The sequence below is a fragment of the Gracilinanus agilis genome, chromosome 2 (genome assembly GCF_016433145.1).
Source record: "Gracilinanus agilis isolate LMUSP501 chromosome 2, AgileGrace, whole genome shotgun sequence".
NCBI classification, from domain to species: domain Eukaryota; kingdom Metazoa; phylum Chordata; class Mammalia; order Didelphimorphia; family Didelphidae; genus Gracilinanus; species Gracilinanus agilis.
In genome coordinates, this window is record NC_058131.1 from 77,994,281 (window position 1) to 78,009,634 (window position 15,354).

Below are 15,354 nucleotides of genomic sequence, written 5' to 3' on the forward strand. Positions count from 1 at the left end.
CCTAGAACTGGGGGAGGGGGTGTGAGTGATCCAGCTGGCATTTCTTCCTTGGCTGGGGAAGGTGGGGTGCTGGGGTTCAGATCTGAAAGCCATCAGGCAGGCAAGCTGGGCGCTCTAAACCTGGCAGAAGGGTTACAAAACCTACTTGGGGTCGCTCCTTGGAGTGGGAGCGCCAGCCCGCCGCGCAGCATCCTGATTGGTTGCTCCCCTCTCACCCTCCCCACCAGTCCAGGGGGGTCTGTCCCTGCGCGGGGCGGGGCCGCTGTCAGTCTCCCCCCAACTACAGTAGAGTCAGCGGTGGCAACTGAGTGGGGAGTGGGGGGAGCGAACGAGGGAGCTTTACCTGACCCACCTGGCGCGGCTGCCTGCCTCTGGAGCTGCCCCCTGCCTCAGGGGAAGAATGCTGGCGCCCCACCCGAATCCTGAGAGGGGCAGGTAACCCCACCTTCCCCTCTTCTCCCCGACCGCCCGGACACCATGGATCACCACCACCCCCACCTCTTCTTCCTCCTCCTCCTCCTCTTCCTCCTCCGGACAGTCTCCGAGGCAGCGGCGGCGGCGACCTTGGGCGGCGGCGGCGGCCCCGGGCAGCTGTGGAGCCTTTTGGGGCTCGGGAGTGGAGCTAAGGCAGGTTCCTTCGCTTGGCCGTCCCGGCCGGAGGGTGAGGGCTGCAAGGAGTGGGGAGGATCCCCCGCTCCCCTTGCCCCTCCCAAACAATTTCAGCCCCGATTGTCCGCTTTCTCTTGCAGACGCTCCAGATGTGTAGCCTCTGCTCCGCGGCTTGGGCAGCCGCGTGGACCAGTGGCAGCAGCGGCGGCGGCAGCGGCACTGGCGGTTTGAATAAAGGTTGGTGTTCAGTCTCCCCTCTGAGGGGCTTTACCGCTCACTTGCTACTGGGATGGAACCAGAGGGTGTGTGTGTGTCTGTGTGTCTGTGTGTCTCTGTGTGTATATCTGTGTGTGCGTGTGCAATTTTAACCTCTTCCCTTCTCTGTAAACCGAAGGAAACCGTGATTAGGTGATCTCCAAGGTCCCTTTCAGCTGCAGCGTTTTGTGTTTTAAGCCCTTGACCTCTTTGAATCCCATGACCCTGGTGTTGCCGCTTTACCATAGAAATGTGAGCTACTGTTGCATCGGAGTACCACAGCCTACGTGCAAAAACTTTCTATTTCAGCAATGTGGATGCGCTCTTCACTGGTACATCTCCTAACCCAGTCGGAAGAACTTTCCGTGTACCGAGCACCATGCTAAATGAGCTAGAGAAAGGTTCAAAACAAACCAAAGTCTCTCTCTTTCGATGGAGTAATGAACTTGCTCTTACAACCCACTAAATAACTAGATATATAGAAGAGCAATGACAGAGCAGATGGGAGGTCATCTCAGTCTGCCAGGTCCTCAGAAAGTGGCATTTGAGCTGAGACTTGAAGAAAGCTAGGGAAACCGAGAAAGGAAGGTGAGGAGGGAGAGCATTCCAGGCATGGGGACAGCCCGCTGCTGCCTTAGACTAGACATGGAGTGTTCTAGTTGAGGAAGGATTGTACAGTAAAGGAGAGGAAAATGTAAGCAGATTGGAAAGGCAGGAAGAGGTCACTTTATGAAGAATTTTCAGTGCCCCACGTGGAACTTTATATTTGATTCTTGAAGTAGTAGTATAGCCCCTGAAGTCTGAGTAGAGGAGTGACATCATTCAGACCAGCTCTTTAGGAAACCCATGCAATGAAGCTTGTCCCTGGTTCTTTTAGTATTTCCTTGGACTCTCCTGATACATAAACAGACCATTGCCTTTGCCTAGTATTTGTATACTTGACCATACATTGACACTCCTTTCAGTGTTCCTGCCATTATTGTTAACATACTTATGCCTACCTAGTATATTTGAATTGCTCATTGGGTGATTTGTAATTGTAAATCTCTTGAGATTGTGCTATTCCTTAAGCTAATACAATACTGAAGTCTAGGAGAATGTGCTAAGAGTGCTTAAGTCTAAGAGATGGACTTGAGTGGCAGGGAAGCATTTGGTATCACTGAAAAGTTATACAATTTCCCAAATGTAGTTGCTGGCTATTGCCTGATTCCTTCTTACTAAATTCTGCATCCAACTCCATTTGGAAAGTGGTCCAACCCATTTGGAAGGTGGCTGTCTACTATTTATGTACTGGGGATTAAGCCAATGGACTATCTCTCCATTGGAATGTTATAATCTGGGCAATATGTATTTTTCATACACTTATATTTTCCAGTGTGATTGGTTATAAAGGAGTCAGGTTATTTCACAGGTTTTAAGGATCAAAGGAATCTTAGAGATCATCTCTCTAGTCTCTCTTTCTCCCCCTCATTCTCTCTCCTTCCCTGTTTCTCTCTCCCTCCCTCTCTCCCTCATGATATTCTGAATATAGGGGGTTATATAGTGATATAGGGGGATAACTTGATGGTCCGAAAGCTCTGGTTTGGTATACTATGTTCTGTGGTCTAAGAGCCAGTCTATTGCTGATGCTCTATTTACTAAATATCCTTCTAATTCTAAAATTCTGTGATTCTATGTCCTGAAGAGAACTTTTCATAAAATCAGCCAGGCTCCTTTATAGAAGGTTCTGATTTACCTTTCCGTGATTCTGCTGTAAGCATAGATTCTTTGTCTGAGCTTGGAGATTTGATGCCCTGACCACTAGCTTTTTAAGCATCCTTCACTTCTGTCATTTATTAACCCCCCTGGGGAAGAAGAAAAACCTTTGATGCATTGTTTCAGGCAGTTCTGAGAGAAGGACATAGCTCTGTCTCTATGTACCTAGTAAGAGAGAAAGCCAAATCTAGAGGCCTTGGAAAGTCTAGAATTTCTGTCCTTATAGTCTTACCTCTTACTCCTTTAAGGCAGAGTCAGAGGTGTGTTGATAAATATTTAACAATTCAGCTTTCTGAGAAAAAACCTTGACTTGACACATTTTAATATTTAATCTACAGTATAAACATTTCCCCCTTCACTTTCTTAAGTCTAGACAATCAACAAAACAATACATTAAGCCATGATTTATAGCATTTACTGATTTTCCAGGTGCAAATGTTCACAATTAAAATTTCCTTCTTCTATATGAAATAAATGGGTTGGACTAGATCAGACTAGGTACTTAACTAGGATCCATGACCTTGTTTTTTTAAAAAATGTTTTGGTCACTGTACTTTAGTATTATTGATTTCCTCTGTTGTCTTATATATGCTGTTTTATGTATTTTAAGATATTATTCTGAGAATGGATCCATGCTTTTCACCAGACTGCCAGTGGGGTTCATAACATTAAAAAGATCAGGAATCTTTAATAGATGATCTCTAAGGTTCTCTTCCATCTTTGACATTCCATATTCTATATTTTTTAAATTCCTTTCCTGATTAGATCCTGTTATGTTCTGAGGTCCCTTCTAGGTCTAACATTGTATGATTCTAATTAAGTAGCCCTTTTTTCAGTAGGAGTTGTCATTCACATAATAATAATAATTAGCGACATTTATAAAGTGTTATAGGGTAAACTACCTTAGAACAGCTAGGTGGCACAATAGATAGAGCTTAGAATCAGGAAGATTTATCTTCATGAGTTCAAATCTGGCCTCAGATGCTTACTAGCTGTGTGACCTTGGGCAAATCACTTAACTCTGTTTGCCTCAGTTTCCTCATCTGTAAAAATGGGCTGGAGAAGGAAATGACAATCTACTCTAATATTTTTGCCAAGAAAACCCCAAACGGGGTTATAAAGAGTCAGACACCACTGAAGAACAACAACAAAGTGTAATTAAAGTACTTTATACACATTATTTGATATATTGATTTGGTATGTTGATTTCATTAAGCTTCATGACAACCCTGTGAATTGGCATGATATTATCTTCATTTTATAAATGAGGAAATCAGAGCCTAGAGAAGTGAAAGCACTTGTCCATGATTACACAGATAAAATTTGACTTCTAGGATATTCTTTAAGTTGCCTGTACTGCCCCAAAGTCCATGACACAAAAAAATAAAAACCATCAGATTTAGTGGAATGTCCTGCACTATTTAAATTGTTTCTTTTTTCTCTTTTTTTGGGGGGGAGGGAAGACATAAGGAGGCAGGCAAGCAAATTCATGCTAAATGCATGCTTTCTGAAACTTCATTATATAATGAAATGAGGTAAGCTTGTAAGAAAACTTGGGATCCATTCCCAAACTCCTTGCTTTCTAGCTGTGTCCCCTTATTCAAATCACTTAACACTCTCACGGTTTGCTTCTTAATATAAAAGAAGATAATAATACTTTTATGTGACTAGTGACACTCAAAGGAAAACAAGGTTTAGAGCTTTAAAGGAGATCTTGAAGAACTATTTAGACTTAAGGAAGAGAAAACTGAGACCTACCAAAGTGAAGTGATTTGCCCAAAAAGAGGACAAGTGACTTGCTCTAGTCACCTTCAGAATAAGTAGTAGAGTCAGAATTTGTACCCAGGTTATGTGATTCTGGGTCTAAAGCTTTATTTTACTGTAAGTCCTTGCTAGGAAGATAGAACAAGTACTTCTTTTGAGGACAAGATTGAGGGCATTTTGAAACAAATAGTACTAGATATCTTCTTATCCTGACACTTCCCCATTAATATCTCAGAGCAGTTTCATATATCTGTCTGCCCTTCCTTAAGATCTCTGTGACTTCAAATAGGAAGTATTTTAGGTGTGAGAAATGACTTCTATGTAAATCGAATCATGCCTCTTTTACCAGAGGTGGCACAGTGGATAGAGTGCTGGGCCTCAGGAAGACCTGAGTTTACATCTGGTTTCAGACACTTTCCAGCTGTGTGACTCTGGACAAGTCACTTAACTTTTATTGGCCTCAGTTTCCTTATTTGTAAAGTGGAGCTATTAATATCATCTGCCTCCCAGAGCTGTTATGAAGATAAAATGAAATAATATTTGTAATGTGATTAAGCATAGTTCCTGGCACACTAGTAGGGACTTAAAAATGCTTATTTGTGTGCAACCTTAAGAAAGTCCTTCATCTTCTCGAGGCCTTCCTTTTCTCATCTATAAAATAAGGGAATTAGACTAGAATCTCCCCACCTGCTCAGTTCTTCCACAGTTTAAGGCCCATTTGAATGCTTATATTCTATGTTCTATGTTAGTCTTTGATTTTAAATGAGTAATTTCATGCCCTTTTGAGCTCAGAGAGATCTCAGAAGATCCAGCCCAACTCTCCCCTGGACCTTGAGTTCCCTTGACAATGTACTTGATAGATGGTCTCCAGGCTCTTGACTATCCCTAGTGACTGGGACATCCTGAGATGGCTGGTATTGGACTATTCTTGTCTTTAGAAATCTTCCTTATATGGAGCTGAAATGTACTGCTTAGCAGTATGGAGGCAGATTATTAGCAATTAAAAGATCTGGGCTAAAATGTTGACTCTGACACATAACTTGCTAGATGGGAAAGTCATTTTATAACTGTTGCTCTTAATTGAGGTAACTGGGCAGTCTTAGCGTTTAGAACATAGGATTTAGAGTCAGAAAAAAACCTGAATTTGACTCCTATGTTGGCCACTAACTATAGCAGTGTGACTACAGACAGGATAAGCAAATCATTTAACCATTCCGTGACTCATTCAGTTTCCTCATCTGTAAAATGGACATATTAATAATACCTACCTCTCCAGGTTGTTATAAGAATCAGATAAGATACCTCATAAAAGCACACTGTAAACTTAAAGAACTAAATACATACTAGTTATTACCATTCTGATTTATAATTTTCTTATCTGTAAAATGAAAGGCATTGTTGCACAAAAATATTTATAGTTCAGATTTTTTGTGGTGGCAAAGAATTAGAAACTAAAGGGATATCGCTCAACTGGGGAATGTCTAAACAAATTGTGGTACATGTTGGTGAGGAAATACTATTGTGCTATAAGGAATGATGAACAGGATGATTTCAGAAAGACCTGGAAAGACCTATATGAATTGATGCAGAGTGAAATAAGCAGAACCAGGAGAACATTGTACATAGTAACTTCAATGTTGCAGGATGATCAAATGTGATAGACTTTGCTACTAACAGCAATATAATGATCCAGGACAATTAAAAGAATGCTATCCAACTCCAGAGAAAGAACTGTTGGACTATAAATGCAGATGATAGCATATATCATTTGATTATTTGGGTATATGATTTGGGGTTTTGGTTTTATAAGTTCATTCACTTACAAAAATGAATAATATAGAAATATGTTTTGCTTGATAATACATGTATATAACCCAAATAGAATTGCTTGTCAACTCTGGGAGGAGGAGAGAAGAAGGGAAGGAGACAACATGAATCCTATAACTTCAGAAAACTTATGTGGAAATTTTCTATTAAAATAAAATAAAGAAAGAAAAAAATGAAAGGCATTGGACCAGGTATAATATAATACCACAATAAACATTTACTAAGTGCCTTCTCCATAGGTATAGAACATGTTGATAAGTGTTGGGGAAGGTATAAAATGTAGGTAAGGCAGAGTCAGGGAATTTACATGGGGTAAGACACCAATACAGATTGTTAAAGCCCATAATATCACGTGGCAAGTTCAGGAGAGAGAAAGAGGCAGAGAAGGAGAGACACACACAGAGAGAGAGACAGAAGCAGAAATGGAGACAGAGAGGGAGACAGAGGCAGAGACAGAGACAGACAGATGGACAAATAGATCCAGAGAGCCAGTTAAAGAAGCAGAGACAGAATGACAGAGATAGAGACAGAAGGGGAAAGAGGTAATAACAGAAAAAGAGACAGAGATGTAAACAATGGGCTCTGGTGATTCCTTCTAGCTCTTTGTCCTATGAGAAATAAATATGAATCAAACAGTTTTCAGCTTTGGCCTTGAGGTTTTGATGGTCACTTTTTCCCCACTACAGATTATGTCTTTGTGACACCCATCGAAGTGGATCCTGGAGGAGCCTACATTTCCCATGACATTTTGCACAGCAGACGATGGAAGCGCTCACCCCAGAGACCCAGGGGCTCCTTGCACTATAGATTTGCAGCATTTGGGCAAGATCTGCACCTACAACTTGAACCGTCTGCCATCCTTGGCCAAGATCTTATGGTCCAAGTCCTAGGAAAAGATGGCATCCTAGAGTCCGGGAAGCTTGAAGTGGAGCCGTGCTTCTACCAGGGATTCATCTGGAATGACAGCACCTCCTCGGTGGCACTGTCGACATGCATGGGACTGGTGAGTGTGGCTGCTGGAGGAAACACGCTCCAGCTTTCATGTGTTTTGTGTAACTAGGAAATGCAATTGGGCAAACAGATGTGGGTAATATAAACACTCCCCTGCTAAATATGGCACATTTCTTCAGCAGCTTTGATATATCTCATATTCTCAGTTGAACTTGTCTATTTTGTTTTTCATGGCAATTCAAAGAGTCATAGCTTTACGGTTAGAACTGACCTTGGAAGGGGCAGCTAGGTGTCTCAGTGGTTTGAGAGCCAGAACCTAGAGATAGGAGGTCCTGGGTTCAAATTTGGTCTCAGACACTTCCTAGCTGTGTAACCCTGGGCGAGACACTTAGTCCTTACTTGGAACCAATACACAGAATTGAAGTTTTTTTAAAATTAAAAACAAACCAAAAAACAAACAGAGAAGTAACTTTGGATGCTGTTGTTGACTTCAACCTCTTAATTTTACAGACGAGGAAACTGAGGCCCAGAGAGGCAAGTGACCTACTAGGGTCACACAGCTCGGTAATCTCAAACTTGTATGCTAGGTCTGGCATTCTTTATGACAGCAGTTGCCTCTCCACAAATTTAGTTCAATAAATATTTAATAAGGACCTGCTGTGTGCCTGGAATGCCCTCTGAAAAGAACTGGGAATGCTAATTCAACTGGGATGTGTGATCTCATTAGGTTGGGGAGCCAATCTATTGTCAGGGATGTGGTACAGTAGAAAATGGCCATCAGAACTAGATTCAAACCTTGTGTTTTCTACTTGTGTGACAACAAGTGAGTCCTATTCTCTTCTCTGGGGTTCTTCTGTGTAATGAGAGGGTTGGACCAGATGATCTCTAAGATCCAAATCCCGACATCTCATTTCCATCCTTTCTAATTTTTATGCCAGTCCTTCCAAACACCCTGGAGAGAAGATCCTACCCACTTTTTCAGACTCTTTCTTCTGATTCTTTTAAAATGCAGCAGGCATCAGGGCAGTGAGGGGCACCTTGGCATAGTGGAAACTCTGCCTTGGAGTCAGGAAGAAGATTAAGGATTAAGTTCTGTCTTTCTCCCAAATCAGGGTTTGTGATCCTCATCAGGTCACTCCATTTAGTGCCTTGGGCCACTCTCCTTGATTGCAAGTTCCAGGACAGTTGCTGATTTTTATTGGCGAGAAAGCTGACATTTTTATAGCTATATAAAGGCTCTAAAGTTTGCAGAGGACGGGATGCCCTTAATACAGTTTAAAGATGCTCTAAGACTTTGGGGATGTCCTGCATTCTATTGTTGGATTTCATAACCACCCCATGAGGTGTTACTACTACCCTCATTCTATAGATTAGAAAACTGACGTGAAAGAGGCTAAGTGATTTTCTCAGGGCCATGTGTATCTGAGGCAGGATTAGAATGAATTTCACCAAATTTGGTGCCCTATCCACTCCTGCCAAGTGGCTTCCCTTTCTGGGAGTGAACCTCTGAATGAATGGAACCTCAGATGCGGGCCATGCTCTTCCTCTTCCCCCTCCACACCATCCTGAAAAACTAACAAAACAAATCCAACAATCCAATTGCGTAATTATGGAGATGGTGGTGGTTCAGAAGAGGTTTTATGAGGGTTATGGCTTTGGAGCGGTTGAAGAACGATTAGGATTTCAACAATCAGTGATGGGGGAGAAACCCAAGTAGTCCATTCAGGGCAGAAAAAACAGCATGGCCAGAAGCAGGGGAAACAGGGAAGAACTGTATTCAGAAATCTGCTAAGCCTAAACTTAATATTTCTTTGGGCATCCTCCTTTCTTCTTGGCTCAGCCCAGGTACCATCTCCTCCAGGTAGCTTTTTTCTGACTCCTCACCATTGAAAGTATTGTCTCCTTCCTCATTTTTTTCCTTCCTGCATTCTTTGTCTGCAGAGGTCCTTTGCCTCTGTGTCTCCTGCTGTCTTATACTCATTCATTTATTCATTCATTCATTCGTTTGTTTGTTTCCTAATTACAGGTCTAGCTCTATATTCAATACACCATACTGCCTCTCTAATGATGATGACAATTCCCATATCTACAGTATTTTAAGGGCAGCTGGGTGGCACAATGGACAGAATGCCAAACCTAAGGTCAAGAAAACTCATCTTCCTGAGTTCAAATATGGCCTCATACACTTTACTAGCTGTGTGACCCTGGGCAAGTCGCTTAATGCTGTTTGTCTCAGTTTCCTCATCTATAAAATGAGCTGGAGAAGGAAAATTCAAACCACTCCAGTATCTTTGCCAAGAAAACCTCAAATGGCTTCACGAAGAGTTCTACATGATTGAAAAATGACAACAATGACAATAAGGTTATCAAAATGCTTTCCTCACATTAATCCTTTAAAAAGGGGAATGCGAGAAGTATTGTCCCCATTTTACAGATGAAAAACCTGAGGCCAAGAGAGGTCATGCGACTTGCCCAAAGTTTTAAAAAAACAATTGGTTAGGAACAATGTCAAGACTTAAATCCCAGTCTTCTGACTCAGTTGACCAGTTTTTGTCAGTTCTGCTTCTACAACATATCTTGTATTTAACTTGCTTCTCTTTCCTGAAAATGGTCACCATTTGGTTTAAGCCCTCATCCTCTTTCTCCTGGACTGTTGCAATAGCTTCATAATTGGAATTCTGGCTTTGAGTCACTCCCAATTCCAATCATCCTCTACACATTTGCCAAAATAGTTTTGCTAGAGCACAGGTCTAAACATGCCACTCACCTGCTCATGAAACCTAAGTGGTTCTGCCTTGCTTTAAGGTCAAATACACGTTCTTCAGCTTGGCATTGGAAGTCCAGCTTCCACAGGAAGCCCTTCCCCATCCTTCTTAATTCCAGGGTCTTTTCTCTGTTGATTATTTCCTCTTTATCTTGTTTATCCCTGTTTGTACCCAATTGTCCGAGTGTGATCTGCCCCCTTTCCCATTAGTACGTGAGCTTCTCAAGGGCAAGGACTGTCTTTTGCATTCCTTTGTATCCCCAGTTCTTAGAACAGTACAAGGTACACAGTAGTGCTTAATAAATGCTTATGGACCGACTGATTGACATTATTCTCCTGTTATTTTATCTTCTAGCCAAAGTAACCTCCTTACTGGTTTCAAACTTGGCCTTCTGTTCCCTTATCTTTTTTTTTTTTTTTTAAAACCCTTAACTTCTGTGTATTGGCTCCTAGGTGGAAGAGTGGTAAGGGTGGGCAATGGGGGTCAAGTGACTTGCCCAGGGTCACATAGCTGGGAAGTGTCTGAGGCCGGATTTGAACCTCCTGTCTCTAGGCCTGACTCTCAATCCACTGAGCTACCCAGCTGCCCCCCTTGTTCCCTTATCTTTGCGCTTTTTCACATTTTTTTTCCAAAATATTCTCCTTTACCCATACCTTTAAGAATCCCTGACTTCCTTCAAGGCTTAGCTTATGAAAGAAAGGCTTTAGGGGCAGCCTTTCCATGGCCCATTGGGGTTAATGTTATCTTCCTCTTCAAATAATCATACATACACAATTATACATATAATATGTATTACACATTATATAGGTGCATGTAGTCTCATACATATGGGTATGTAAGTATATTGCACATATACATATGCTTATCTCTTTATATGTTATAAACTTTCATTAGAATTCTAGAAGAGTCTTGAGGGCAGGGACCATTTTTCAGTTTTTATATCCTTAGTACCTATGCCTTACACACATTTGGTGCCTAATGGATGCTTATTGGATTAGATGATCAGTTATTTCTTTGTTAAATAATTCTGATCATTTTTTGTTGTTCAGTCATTCAGACATGCCTGATTCTTCCTGACCCTGTAGGCTATAACATGCCAGTATTGTCCATGAAATTTTCTTGGAATGGCTGGCCATTTTCTTCTCCAGTGAATTAAGGCAGAGGTTAAATGACTTACCTACAGTTGCATAGCTAGTAAGTGTGAGGCTGGATTTGAACTCAGATCTTGCTGATTCCAAGCTCAGTGCTCTACTTAGCTGCCTCCATTGTACTACTATCAGCTAAATGATGATAACTCATATTTTCATGGTATTTAAATTTTGTAAAACAGTTTCCTTACAACAGTAGCTAGGTAATGCAATGGAAAGAGTACAGGTTATGGAGTCAAGAAATCTTGAGTTCAAATCCTGCCTCAGATATCTCTCAGGCATATAACCCTGGGCAAGTCACTTAACCTCTGCCTAAGTTTTCTCTTCTGAAAAATGGAGTTAATAACAGCCCCTACCTTTTGGTGGTGTTGTGAGGATCAAATACTTTGCAACCTTCCTCTCTGTGTGTCTGTCTCTGTCACTGTCTGTCTATTCTTCTTCCTTCCCTCCAACCCCCAGCAATTCTGGGAAAGAGGTACTACAATGAGTATTATGCAGTCTTTTACAGATAGTGATGATGATGGTAAGGTTATTACCTATTCCATGATAACTTCAATCAGAAAAGATGAGAATGAAATAATAATAAGGCAGCTAAGTAGCATGGTAGATAAAGTTCTGGGTTTGGAGTCAGAAAAATATGAGTTTAAATCTAACCATAAATATAAATACTCATGTGACCTTGGTTAAGTCATTTATTTAACCTTTGTTTGCCTCAATTTCCTCAACTGAAAAGTGAAGACAATAACAGCTCTGAAGGGTATTGAAGGGTTGTTGTGAGGATCACATGAGATAATATTTGCAAAACCCTTACCACAGTGCCTGGGACATAGTTTACAAATGTTTATTCCCTTTTTCCTTCCCTAATAATAATAATTATTATATGATTAATAGATATTCTTATAATGCATGATAATAAGTTTAAAAACCTACAGGAATATTTCTGGAATAAGCATATATCACTTCACTGAGCAGTTGTACAGACTGATAAGTTCTCATCATTGGATTTGTATAATGTGACTAAAAGAGGATTACCTCCAGATAGAGCTTATAAAACATCCAAGAATGGGGCCAAATCCAAATTATATGGAATGAAAATACTTCAAAATACAGAAGTGTAGCGAATAAGAATCACATGGGAGAAGGATGACGTGTGTATCACCCCTCTTGTCCTAACTGCTTATGTACCAAGGATGCTTTCAGTGAACCTACAGAAGATATTCTAATACTTTTATTCCATTACAAAAAGCAGTCATCTTATCCACCTGTGCAACATATTGCAGAACACTAGAATCATAACAGGATAGCAACTTGTCCCAGGACTATTTCTGTCTGATCCCCATGATTGTAATGGGGATTAATAAATAGTAATAAAAGTAATTGCATACCACTTCAAAGTTTGCAGAGTTCTTTAAATATATGACTTTATTTGGTCCTTATAGCAACAGTATGAGGTTGGTCTAAAGAACATCTCCACTTTGCAGAGAAGAAAACTGAGGTTTAGAGAAGCTGAGACTTGCTAGGCTTATGCATCTATTAAACAGGATCAAGACCCAAGTCAAGTCTCTGACAAAAGATCATTACGTGCAATGATCCAGGACAATCCCGAGGACTCATAAGAAAGACTGTTATCCACACTGAGAGAAAGAACTGTGGGAGTAGAAACGCAGAAGGAAAACATATGACTTATCACTTGTTTGTATGGGAATAGGATTTAGGGTTTGGGTTTTAAAAGATTACTATAAAAGTGAACAATATCGAAATAGGTATCAAGTGATAACACATGTATAATGTAGTATATCAGCTCGGGGATGGGGGAGAATAGAGGGGAGAGAGAAAGAAATGAATCACGTTACCATGGAAAAATATTAAAAAATAAAAAGCAAACAGAAATAAGTAAAAATAAAAATATTTTTATAACTAAAAAAACCAACAACAAAAAACAAAAGATCATTACCTAGCAGCCGCCATGATGTGATGATATCATTTAATACAGCATTTAGAAAGAGTCAGCACGCTGGCAAGCATTTGAAACAAGTACAATTTTCTCTGCTCTAGATCTTGCTGGGGGCCCAGGTGGGTAGTGTTGGGGTGTGGGATAGTACTTGCGGGATTTGATTGACTGTAGGAGGTTGTAAACATCTTTTGAGGCTGGCTTAAGCCTGACATACCACTGGACTGTTTAACACACCAGCAGAACACTTTAATGTGTGTCGACACACAGGTGCTAAATGTGTCAACCAGAACATGGTGGCCAGATGGAAGGAGAGCAGGAAAAAGTCAAATTTAGGACTTAAAGCTAGTAAAATAATGATTACTTCCATTTCTTTAGCACTCTGTGGTTTCTAAAGTGCTCTCCCAACATGTCTTTCAGGTTGGTAATGCAAATATATTATTATTAACATTTTTCAGAAGAATAATCTGAGAGATGGAGTTACACTAGCTAGTAAACTTCAGAGCTGGGATCGATCTAAACTCATTTCTCCAGGCGAGTGCTGTCTCTACTACACGATGTGAAAATGGAATTGCCTTTTCTCGTTCTGCCACCAAACAAAGCAAGGGAAAGAGGATTTTAGAGCCAGTGAATCAGAAGTTACTTTAGGAGCAATATAGTTGGATGAAGGAGCCCTCAAATGGGAGGCGGTAGTCTTTCCAAGCAAAGATACAGGTCCAGGCAGAGACTAAGGAATGACACCCTAAATAATGTGTCTCAACAATGACAGCAAGACATCATACCACAAGCTGTTAATTGTTTCTGTGATTGTTCTTTGACAGGCTCCGCTCGTTGAAGAGATTTGCCCACAGTCACCCAGCCAATGCTGGGATCTGAACCAAGGATTCTGGGCTCCAGGTCCAGATCTCTTTCCATGACATGTCACATTACCTTTGCTTGTGGCATGCCCTGTTTGTACTGAGAGCATGACAATCCCGGAGTTCCAGTGTGGGATCTACTCAGATTGCATCTTCTGTTTCATGATCAGGCTAGAGCCAGCATATTCCCTCCTTTACCTTATTTTTGTGTGTTCTGACCTCCCCCTCCTCATCCCTGGATTTTTTCTCTCCAGCAATTAAGCCCCAAGCAATACTTCCCCTCCGTGGTTGGCCCCACTCTTCCATCAGTTAGACTGTTCATTAGCAGGGACCACTCTGTGCTCAAAGGACAGGGACCCATTCTGCCAAGCCGGGCATAGGGAAGGGGCAGTGAGATTGTGAAGGACTTGTATTTCCGTAGGCACCAGACACTCTTTGATCTGGGCCGGGTTGTCTTTTTCACGCCTCACAGGATTCAATCACTGAGTTCTCTGTTGTTGACCAGAGTGGAGCTTGGAGAGAAAAGTCCGTTTGTGAAGGGCTACTGAACCGAAAGGCATTAGTGTATAGCAGAAAGGAGCAGGGGTTTGTGGCTTTGTTGGGAAGCCGTGAGCAGCTGACGCTGAACCACATTCATTCATTCGTTTGTTCCTTATTTATTTAGTGCCTACTATGATCAGAGCACATCAGATGCTTCACTGAAGTGTCTCATTGTGATGTGGACATACAGGGGGTGGTGAGGATGCAAGGCTATGCCAACAGAGCACAAACTCCAAAAGGTTCTACCAAGCTGGGAAGGCTTTGAGTTTGGGGACGGCATTTGTAGAGCTGTTGTCCGAGGACCAGCTCAGTGAAACTCAAAGGGGCTCTTTACAAGGTTGGCTGTAAGACGTGAGGTTCCCAGCTCTAGCAGCAGTCCTGAAAACCCTCTACCTGGTGCATGTACAATTAGCTTTGTGCTGGACTCTGGGGGAAAGTACAGCTCAAATTTCTTTGGCACTTTGAGACTCACAAACCTCTTTTCTCACTAACTTGTTACATGGACAGTTCAAATATCATTATCCCTTTTTTTTTATAGATAAATCGACTGAGGCAATAAATATTGAGTAGGTTGCTATTGGTCACAAACTACAGGAGCTAAGATTCCAACTATGCTTTCTCCAGCTGCCATATATAGTGCTTTCCCCACTAAACCACACTACCCCTCTCCAAGGGTTTTTTTCTCTCTCATAATAACCCTGAAAGGTAGATTGCACAAAGATCATTGTTTCCGTTTTACAGATTTTATCAAAAGCAACTCATGCTTATATGTCACCTTAAGGTCTTTAGGAATAAGTTTATTTATTTGTTACATTAAAATTCCCAGGTATCTCCCTTTCTCCCTCCACTACGGAAGGCTTCATTTTATTGTCTCTCTCTCTCTCTCTCTCTCTCTCTCTCTCTCTCTCTCTCTCTCCTGTCTCTTATACACA

The 15,354-nt window shown here is 41.4% G+C and overlaps 1 protein-coding gene across 1 annotated transcript in view; it reads left to right on the forward strand.

Annotated features, from left to right (window-relative positions):
• The window catches only part of ADAMTS18 (ADAM metallopeptidase with thrombospondin type 1 motif 18), a 193,955-nt gene that overhangs the window by 1,819 nt on the left and 176,782 nt on the right, over positions 1-15,354 (forward strand). Inside the window, exons 2-4 of the mRNA XM_044659455.1 lie at positions 539-661; positions 750-846; positions 6,897-7,213. Of these exons, the coding sequence (XP_044515390.1) occupies positions 539-661; positions 750-846; positions 6,897-7,213 (537 nt within the window). The remainder of the gene's footprint in view (positions 1-538; positions 662-749; positions 847-6,896; positions 7,214-15,354) is intronic.